Below are 11,510 nucleotides of genomic sequence, written 5' to 3'. Positions count from 1 at the left end.
AGACAGAGAATGTCTATTTAGATAGTCTTTACTCATATTACTGCCATTCCAGTACTTGTAATTATAAACTATCACGTGATCATTTAATAATAATTAAGGTACACATTTATAAAGCTTCCACAATGATTGTCGTGACCATAGATCATATCATTACCCCGACATAGACCCATATCTTCACAGCGACCGTATATAACTTCCCTAACTCCCATGTACCCTCTGTAAGTGAATGGGATTAAACCATTCACATAGCAACCCCTGTCCTACCAGGTCCCCTATTATACAAATGGGTTGCCCGGGACAGAGTTGTGTTTCAAATCTTGTCCAATGATGCATAGCAGTTCGGAAATAAATGGCAGCAGCGTGGCCTGAACCAATAACTTGCATATTCCAAGCAATTTATTCTAACCTCCTACCATCATGACTCCACTCTAAGCATAAATACCTCATTGCAGGCGTCATTGCTTCGTTCATTCTTACAATCATAACATTGTATAACACCACGAAGATCAATAACTTCGTCCCATTCATTTGGTGAAGGAACCTCGATTGGTGAAGGCACCACCAGTTCATTACATCCCGACCCGTCATCCGGACAGCAGTAGTGACACAGTAAACCTAGTTTTGCCGATGGTGATGTTTGGAAGCAAGCATTGTGAACCGGATCTGTTAATAGCTCGTCTGTTATGCTGGTACAAGAAGTCTGTAAACGTAGAATTTCAGTTATGTCAGTGATTTTAACAAATTGAGCATGCATATACTAGTAAGCGTGCACCTTTTTGCAGTGTGGTCCCTCCATGGGTAACTTCATTCGCATCAGAGAATGTAATGGTGACAAACCTTGCAAAATAGTTGACATTCAACAGGTGACTACCACTTTGAAAGTACGTTTTATGATGACCGAGAGAATAGTATGTGTTGTATTTCTATTTTTTTTTTAAATCAGACTTAATAAACCTGCTAACTATTTTGAGCCAAATTGAACATTTAAATCATGGGAATATTTCGCGAGGGCAAAGAAATATTTTAATGATTTCGTAACCTGTGTTGACATGGATATAAACACAGCGTTACTACAAATTAAAGTAAAGGGTATAGAAAGTTTAAATACTAGTAGTCCCAATCACGTTTATACGTTCTCTGCTTAGCAATGACTGGGTGCAAAAACTACAACAATGATGACACAGATACATGCAATTAAATGACCGTATTTCTCTATGAAAGAGTTTAGTCGGAAATTATCTGATCTGATCCTTCTATTACAATGATTTTGGCATATGTTCTCATCGTCATAGTAATAATAACGGTACACATTTAAAAAGCCCCTTTCACCACGGATGTTCATAGTCATGAGTACTGTACCATTATTACCTCTGACACAGAGCAATGTCGACAGAACGGCCATAACTTCCTCAGCCCCTTACAAACTTTACATTGCTTATTTCCTCTTTTTCTTATTTTTTTTGTGTGCTAGGAATTACTCCCAGCGATTTTTCTATTATGCAGACATATACACACAATCATACATTTCTAGTTTATGTACGCCGGCCATTAATCGCAAAAGTCGTATGGCCTAATTAAATGTAACACCAACTATACTTTCGCAGTACATCCATTGTGTGAGATCGTTTGTTAAAAGCCAACACAACGTACCCGTTCAATACACCCTTTTTCTTCGATTCTGTAACCGTTCCCTCTCGAGTTAAATCTGATATCGGTGAAACACACAGGGTCCGTCATGCCATCACAAATAACGGTACTAACACCGCCATCATCACCCTACAGACATAAAGAACTTGCAGAACTTGTAAACATTGTACATTTTATTTATAAATCATTGTTGAATGATACTAAATTTAGAAACAGTTTTCTGAGATAGATTGTAATTTATACACGATAGACATGCAGTTCACATATGTAACTATTAAAGAATTTGCTACCTATCAGCAACAGAGAAAGCGTTCACATATGTATACACACATAGTTGTATATGTTCTATTCCAATGCACATTTTGCAGTTGTTTCATGAGATGTGTCGTTGTTGGCGCTCTGTCCGTCGTAAAGCATTCATGTATGGAGCAATGACGTCAAATAAAGCGCCATCAACGACAACTCTTTCAATTCTACTTCTTACCGTATTACATGCTTGATTACTTGTTTGTTCTATACACTGAAAACACCAGTTAAGAGAATAGGTTTCTCCATCTTCTACTAACATCGCTTTTCTTGCGAATTGATTAATTTCTCCAAGATCGTTCGACCATGAATCCGAAATTTGTTTTGTTTCCATTGGTGTTATTTCGAGACCATGGACGCTTGCCAGTGTGGTTTCTTGAAATGCTGAGAACAAAGATTTGTGACACTTTACTACGATCAAAATTATATTTTGTTTGTTTGTTTGTTTGTTTTCTTCAAAATTAGCTCCTGTGTTGCGTACTGTTTTCTACATCATAGTGTTTTGTATGACAGCAGTGTCAAAATATACTGTCACGTACCCTAGGTTTTCAACTTCAAAAGTCGTCCGTTTCACACATGCGCGTCTTCGGTCCCACACTTCGAACAAATATCAAGTAACTAGGGACGCTCAAAGAAAAGTGTTTTGTTTCAGAGCAGAAATTTACATGATTTACTTCTTACCCAAATGAACTCTGATATCATGCAAATAATTCAAATTCAACATGGGGGAGGGGGCAGGAACCTTGTATGGGTAAGAGCTTACATTGTGATCATGGCGTGATGTATCATGTTATCAACAAATAACATGCACTTCATAGTAGTAGTTTGAGATCAAACCAACACATTTGATGTGTGTATTTTTTTATGATTATCATTGATCCAAGTAAAACCTGCAGCTGTCAATTGGTGTGCGTCTTTTTTGGACGGATTGTGAAAAAGGGAAAATGAAATTGCATAGATATGCCAAGTATCACCTTCAAAGTTTTTCGTAGTATTCGTTCGGTTTTCATTACTTACCTGCTGCAAATAACCAGAAATATATAAACAGAAATGATGCCAAAACTTGTAATATGGACATTCTCGTCTTGAAAGTTGTGAGATGTCTGCATTGAAAACTGTGAAGGTCAAACACTATAGTCAGGACTACAGTGTTTACTTGATTTGTGATGATTAAACTATGTAGAAATGTTCGACACAAATATTCGAATATTCTTTACAAAGCTTGCACAACTACGACGGTTGAGGGCGAGTCCACGCTGTTCGATGCGAACGCAGACTGAATTTTTGTTTTCGACCCCTTGTATATGAACTAGTGGGTTTAGCAAAACGAGCCAAGTACATCAGACTTGATAATTTGTTCAGCCATGTGAAAACTGAATAATTTCAGACGGCTTATATCAAAGTGCTGCAGTTTAGCGTAAACTAAGCTTACAATTTTACACTGTTTTATACACGGAGGGTCTGTGGTTTACGCGTGCCTGCATACACTGGGATAAAGGACTTGTTGCAGAACGTTGTCATACAGAGAGATAGGCTGACAGAAAGATAGGCTGGCAGACAGACGGGACAGAGACGGACGGACGGACGGACGGACGGACGGACGGACGGACAGACAGACAGACAGACAGACAGACAGACAGACAGACAGACAGTCAGACAGTCAGACAGACAGACAGACAAATATATAAAGGAAGCAATCTTGACACCATACCACCCTGATCGTCATTATATATCTTCAGAAGGGGGCTAGTTAATATTATCTCTTTCAGTTGTTCTCTGAAAAAGAGGTTCTGATTAGAAAATATTTTCATACATTGTTCCAAAAACAAGTTATAATGAAATTAATGTTGTCGTTACAGTATAGTAAAACTCCAGCCACAATGACTGCATTGGTTACAAGCCTCAATACCACCACCACCCCTCCTCCTCCTCAACTATTGCTCATAAGATAACCGAATGAAGGATATGGTTGTCAACTTGTTTACACATTTTCTTTATAACAAATACAGGAATTCCTGGTCTTTAAAGATAAACCACGTGTAGCACGTGCTGCACACATTCAAGGAAATATATGTAACCCCCATCAGGCATATAGTAATTAAGTTATAACAGAACACCTTTATTGGTGTATTACAGAAACAGAGGTAAACTGTGCATTCAAAATATTGTTCCCCATTATACAGAAATTGAAATATTGACAAACAAGTGTCTTAAACTGCCATGATAGTTCCCTTTACTTCCACCACGACAAAGAACGAAGATTCGTTTCCAATTATGACAAAATAGAAATTAAAATTTTGAAATTTGAAATTCCCATTCTGACGAAAGCGCGTTTTCCGTGACAAATTGCGTCCAACTATTCTGCAACTCCGACATTGCATAAGCAATGACACCCCTTTTATACCCCTTTAATATTGCTGTGTTTTTGAACGAGCTGGGCGCCCTCTCTGTTGAAATGTGAAACCAACAACAACATCGAAATGCAATATAATCCATATTTTATTATATTGGAAGAATGATATTTACTTTTTTTATACTGTAATGTAAATTATTTTTGCGCTAGGCTGAGGCCTTAGGATTTGAAATAATGTAACTACTATTTATGCAAATATTCACACACATACATGCAATACCTTCCACACTAGTTGCAGGACATGCCATGTGAAGTATTTGACTGTTTCGTACAATCAATGCTTCACTTATATTATAGGGGACATCCAGATTAAGTGTCGCTAGCCTACCCCTTCCTTCAGCGTGACCAATTACGTCCAGTCAATACCACATTTTGCATTTAAGCTTGTCAGAAACAACAATTATGACACGTTTCACTTTATTATTACAACTGAATTACAACAGAAGTAATATGCCATGATTATTTACCGCCAAAATGACCAATTATCATTTTCTCCGGTACCACTGTAATATAAGCAAAGATTTGTAATTTGAAAGTCTACTGTTCAAATATCTCAGTATCTAGAATGGGATCTGTCATCATCATAGTCTTCTTCCGATGATGAGGATGAACTTTCCTGCTCTGCTTGAATGGCTTCTTTTATCCTCTCTCTGAGGAAAGTTAGATGTTCCTTGAGATAGTCAGATTCGTCGATTTCTCTGGAATTCAGGTCTTTCACGGTAACCATATCAATAAACAACACCTTAGTGACCATCAACATAGCTCGTGCGTGGGCTATTAAATCAGCCTGTCAGATAGAAAAAAAAGGAAATAAAATAATATTTTTTTAAAACTGGAAAAAAATGGCCCAGATGTTTTGTTGCAGGAAGAAATATTAAAGTTCTGAAACTCAAACAATAAAACAGTTTGTGGCAGTCTGAACTTTTTAAAAACATTATCTCACCTCAACATAATCTCTGACTTTTATCAACTGCCTCCTAATATCTTGGATTTGTTCAGAGACATCCCATGTACCGTAGCCTGGTGCTTTCATTTTATACCCACTATAGAATTGCTTCAGCCGGTCAACGTCGTCAACGTACTCGTTCCAGAATGTCATTTCTGGTTCAATTCTGTAAACTCTCAGACACAGTTCTTTACTGATTCTATTCATGATCATCGTCTTGGTGAATGATCCGGGTAGTGGTTTTCCGACGTTTGGTAACAACTCCGCGTCTCTAGTCAGCACTGCGTCTCTGTTCTTCAAATCTACAGGGACATGTTTGGACATATCCATCCATTGCAGTTCCTCGACAGAACCAGTCCAAATGTAGAAGGCCCATCGACATCCTCGTTCCAGGATAAGAAAAGCTAACCTTGCCATATCGGATCGCACGCCACGTTCATCTGGCTCATATCCACTACTTGATTTACGTACCATGATGGCTGTGATTGGTATCTTTTGGGGTCTCACTTTCGCAAACATGATGTCAACTTTGGGCTTGACAATCGTTTTCTCCTTCAAATATTGCAATTTGGGATGTTCATACTCAAGCTGAACCTGGTCGACATCTTTCTCCTGCCTACCCATTAGATATGTGATAATCTCATACATTCGACCTTGGATGAAGCGATTATCCTTCAACAGTTCCTTTTTGCCAAGTTTGATGTCTTGAACTATGATACCATGTAAAGCTAAACAAGTGTCTTTGACAAGTTGTTCACTATATTGATAACTGTCACTGATATTTGGAAATTTACTGGCATCCTGACGGGCTCTTGCCTTTTCAATTTCCGTCAACTCTTTCCTCGTCTCATCTCTGTAGTCAAGGTTGTACGCCATGTTCCTTCCTAAAATATCGAACGATCACAAAACCTTGGCCATTCATCGGCAGTACAAAATGTCGTTTACTGAAATTAAAAGTTAGAAATAAATTGTACAATTTCACAACAAAACATCTTCATCGGTGTATTCTCAACAAAAGTCATCCTGGCATACATACCCTCACTATCAGTGTTACTATGTACCCTCCGGCGAATCCACGCAACTTGTAATTTTTATATGCGTAAACCATGACTTTATGCAGTCCCAAACGAAGTATATTTATCATTGCCCATAATATTTACACAAATGATGACCCCATTTTGCTGGCCTGTGAAACTCACACATCTGTTTGTGAATGGCCGACTTTCTTCGATGAAATTAACCCCTTTCTCTTTTCATTTGCATACGTTTGAAAATCGATAGGAGAAGTGAACACGTCCATTATTTATTGTACTTCTAATAAAAGCCAAATATCGATCTGTCAGCGATAATTCGAAAACAGAATAAGAACCTGGAGACGAAAACAGTAATACATGATATATGTAAACCGTGCGGATATTGAGAAATTAGTATTACCTTTCCGTTATTCTTACTGATTTATTAAAATTGTGGTTGCCATGGTAAATAAAGAGACGTGGTCAGGCAATTAATAAAGACAGATTTGTGTGACTCGTTGATGGTAGATCTTGATATTTGTGTCTTGCCTTTCTTGCCAACAACTTGAACACATTAATTGTTGATTCAAACGTGGTTTTATCAATAACGAATAGTTTCTCCGTCGATGTTAGATACACAAGTTCTCTATCAGTAAACATTCACATCACATACAATAGTTGTGATTAAAGATAGAAAATGGAAAATTAAAATTTTGTATCATGGTGGGGCCATTTATTATGCACACCCTCAGTTTCTACAAATCCTTCAAATTGCGAAACATCCTGTTACTATTGTTTCTTAAAATGGTAAAATCTGAAAAGAGTGACATAGATCTTGTAAAATTTACCATGGCAACCAATGATTGGATATTCATACCTACGTACCTTTATAAGAATGGCGTTCGGTAACTGGTTTCCCATGAACTGCAAGTATGTATTGATTTCTGACAATGTCAACAGAGTGAGAGTTCACCAGGCAAAGCATCACGGGAAATAGGAATTTCGGAGCGAAAACTGTTGCCTACGTAAACTACAACATGTAAATAGCATCAAAGGACACGTAGTTTATAGCTATACTCGTATGCTATCGTTCGTGCCATATCATGTCATAAACGACAAGATACATCTGTTTATTTTGTAGGAAAATCACTGATCAAAAGTAGTATAGATTAGTACCTCTATTTCCATAGTTTTGTGTCGTTTATTTTGTTCCGGGTTATCGCCGCCTTCCCATCGGAAAAACGATGGAAATAGAGATAAATAAAGACATCTAGCGTCAGACTTTAATCAGATTGGTCAATGTAGTGGGTAGCGAGTGGTTACATATACGTGGACCAACCAATGGAACTACACCCATCCATCCACGTGACATAGTCCTTGATATTTACCTGTAAGCAAAATTTAGTTAGTTTTTGTTTAGTTTGATTTTGTACCCGTGATGTGATCATAACGGTTACATTTCAACACAATTTGATTGGTTAGAAACTAATATTTAAAAAAAAAAACTTATTTTCGTTCCAATACATCTCCAGGAAAATATTAACCTCAGTAATGATGACTATGATTAATTTTATGACAAACATGGAAACCCTCTCCCACACCCTCTCCACTAGCTATCACGGGGGATGCTGTTTCTGCCCAGAAGATTGAAAGATAAAACCCTGCGTACTAAGTATCTGGAAGTACAGCCCAATGTGAGACCGTTTTCGCAAAGCCCACATATATTTGTAAAGAAATCTCCCATTGTTATGTATGAACGCTGAAGTTGATTTCCACTGTTAGTTTAATGTAGTGCACCATACTGTACAACTCTGCAGTTGAGCGAGGGGCGGGGGGGGGTACTGTATCATTACGCATTAAAATATATGTAGCCGAGAGGGGGGGCTACGGAAATTCTTGGGTTCATTTCGGTTTTTTGAGAGCGCGAAGGGGAGGCGAAATTTGTTTTGACCAAAATAATTTCTTCCCAGGCACCCCCCCCCCTGCCGTAAATTCTGACTCCAGCCTAATGATTGATGGAAAGGAAACGTTGAATTAGAAAGATCTAGAATGACTTTTAAACAGAAATTCGTAGGTCTGAGATAGATATTTTTTTCGGTAAAGATGTTTGTCTTGTTTGTTTAGAGACGATTAACTGTCTTTTGTAGCTCTTTGTTTTTCAATTGTTGTCAAGAACTTATCAGTTGCTAAGATCAAACTTGTCACCAAAATGAGAGGTTGGGCGCACAAAGTACAGATAAATAGCAAAGTCATTCCGTGACATTAGATTGTAAATTTGACAATAACTTTGTTGTATGTTATATTCTATAAGTAATATCTGCCATGGTTATCTTCAACATGCAGTGTATAACTGAAGGTAGGGGTGTGATCCTAGTGTTGTGTAAGACAATACTCATCTTCCACACACATACACAAAAGAAACAACAAAATTAAAAAGATTGCCTCTTGTCTTTCATCAGTGCAATGCGCAGGATAATACGACGGTCACCTATAACGTCATCAATGCGAGCTTTGTTTTTCGACAACATGGGGTACAACGTCGCAACACTCATGCCTACCGTTCCTTGGAAACCGCATACCCGTAACCACGACAGTGAAATACATTGCTCCTTAATTAGCACAACTCACTCGACTGTCCTTACATTGGGGTAAACCGAAGTTCATAACATCGCAGAAGTAAACGTTTCAACACTGGTTTAAAATGTCCTCTACAAAACGAGCAAAATTAACCAGTTCCCAACAACGTCCAAAATCAACCAAATCTAACCAAGTGGAGAATGGTGACTCTGTGTACCTGAGTGAAATCGACGTACGAAAACAAAGTCCGCCAGAACAGCAGACTCATTATGAAGGTGCTCAAACTACAAATACGCAACAAACTTCAAACGGATACGCCACTACTGTTCAACGAAATTCTGATAAAGAGAATAACAAAAAGCACACAGAATCGACGAAGCAGAATGATGACAGAGATATAAAGAAAGATGACCCAAACAAACAATCATCACAAAAGACTGTTGATGAGGAAAAGGTATAATTCAGCACCTTTATTAATTCTGAAAGTTTGTGTCTGTCTGTTTGTTTGCTTGCTTGTTTGTTTGTTTGTTTGTTTGTTTGTTTGTTTGTTTGTGTGTGTGTATGTGTCTGTCTGTCTGTCTGTCTGTCTGTCTGTCTGTCTGTCTGTCTGTCTGTCAATCTGTCTGAGTGCGTGATGTATGCGCATCATCGTATGTATGTATGTATGTATGTATGTATGTATGTATGTATGTATGTATGTATGTATGTATGTATGTATGTATGTATGTGTGTATGTATGTATGTATGTATGTATGTATGTGTTTCTTTGTTAGTCTACATGTACCGACCTTTAGGTACTTGGAAGGGATGAAAGTTCAGCCTCAGATCATGTTTTGCCCGAAGAACTTTAAATAAATCACTCTAATGGGCTAATCTCCAGGTAGTGGAAAAATGTGATTGTTTTATTTTGCTGGGTATTATGTACTAGTACATATATTTTTAAATAGTATACTTCCGGGTATAAAGTAATTTTGCAATATTTGTCCAAACTAAAAAAACACCGTAGCTCTTGAAATTCATGTTTTTCGTCTTGCTATTTTTCTTCTTCTAAAGTTTGACAATGGAGTCGATAAAGTTGATGATCCTATGAGTAAAAATGACTATCCTCCGAAAGGTGATCCACTCTGGGTATGCAAGCAGAGTTGGTGGTGGTTGTCGTTCATTCTCGGTTTTGTCACAGGAGGCATGGTGATCGGACTTATTGTTGGTGTTGTTATTAGTGACAAACTCAACGGTGAGGGGTTTTTTTCATATAATCATATACGTACACACTCTGTCAGTGGAAGCCAGCTAAAAAACCGGAAATAGAACGTACTGAGACTCGACAAATATCTTACAAGATTGCTGTATCTTATCGTCCGGCTCAAGAAATGTCCTCCCAACATTGAATTTCATTGTGTACCTGGTTAATTTGATAATTTCATCTATCCACCTAGCTACCTATCTACATCAGTCTATCTACATATGTATATATCCATCTGGCCCAGTACATATCTAATTTTATTTATACGTGTATTTATCCATTTAGCTCAATACCAACCTACATATATTTGTATGTCTATCTATCTATCTATCTATCTATCTATCTATCTATCTATCTATCTATCTATCTATCTATCTATCTATCTATCTATCTATCTATCTATCTATCTATCTATCTATCTATCTATCTATCTATCTATCTATCTATCTATCTATCTATCTATCTATCTATCTATCCATCTAGCTACCTATCTACGCCAGTCTATCTACATGTGTCTATCCATCTAGCTATCCATCTAATCAGTCTGTCTGTCTATCTATCTATCTATCTATCTATCTATCTATCTATCTATCTATCTATCTATCTATCTATCTATCTATCTATCTATCTATCTATCTATTTATCTATCTATCTATCTACACAACTAAGAGAATAACATTCTTTAAAATCCAACATTGAACTATTGATCTCACTCCTAATACATGTTCCATTTTGTTACCCAAGTGTTGATGACTTGTACACATTCCATTTGTCCACAGATACATCGAACGACCTGAATCTTTGTACCTCTGATCACACAAAATGTCAAACCATTCTGACGGCATGTCAGGGCAACAAGTCATTGTGTAATTCTGATTTTGACGCATGCCAATCGGCATTAAACGACTGTGAGCTAAATCTAACCGTCGCCGAGAAAGACCTGGAGTACTACGAACTGAGGTACGGCCCAATGGATCCGGGATGTCTAAATTATGTCGACTCGTGTACTGTGTCTAGTGTCGCCGTCTCATGTCCGGATATCTTAATTTCGGTCGACAGTAATGGCACGGTTGACGTCTGTAGTGAAGAAACACCAGATAAAGTAAAATGCGGGAGTGCTGTAACAATACAGTCAACTTGTCCTTGAAGATTCGAGGTGGAAAATTGATACAAACTATTAAACGAATATTATGTTTTCTAGAAAATTATGAAATGAATAGCAAGTACAACAACATGTATTGAATGTTAATAATACAATGATCAGTTGTCATGTTCGTTTTTATTTACTGATTTTTCATCATTTAATAGCAAACACATAACTGAAACTCCATCCATCTATTCACGACTCGGTGCCAAAACGCTAAA

At 37.5% G+C, this 11,510-nt stretch overlaps 1 protein-coding gene across 1 annotated transcript; it reads right to left on the bottom strand.

Moving 5' to 3' along the window:
• Positions 1 to 4,919: 4,919 nt before the first annotated feature.
• On the bottom strand, positions 4,920 to 5,938 carry LOC144445064 (uncharacterized). The gene is made up of 2 exons (XM_078134617.1): positions 5,310 to 5,938; positions 4,920 to 5,153 (listed from the first exon to the last, which is right to left on the bottom strand). Exons 1-2 carry the CDS (start codon positions 5,934 to 5,936, stop codon positions 4,920 to 4,922), a joined length of 861 nt encoding a protein of 286 aa, XP_077990743.1. The 5' UTR covers positions 5,937 to 5,938.
• Between the last annotated feature and the right edge of the window lie 5,572 nt (positions 5,939 to 11,510).

Source organism: Glandiceps talaboti, chromosome 2 (assembly GCF_964340395.1).
Source record: "Glandiceps talaboti chromosome 2, keGlaTala1.1, whole genome shotgun sequence".
NCBI classification, from domain to species: Eukaryota; Metazoa; Hemichordata; class Enteropneusta; family Spengelidae; genus Glandiceps; species Glandiceps talaboti.
Note: the sequence above shows the minus strand (reverse complement) of the source record. Positions and strands in the feature narration are given on the sequence as shown.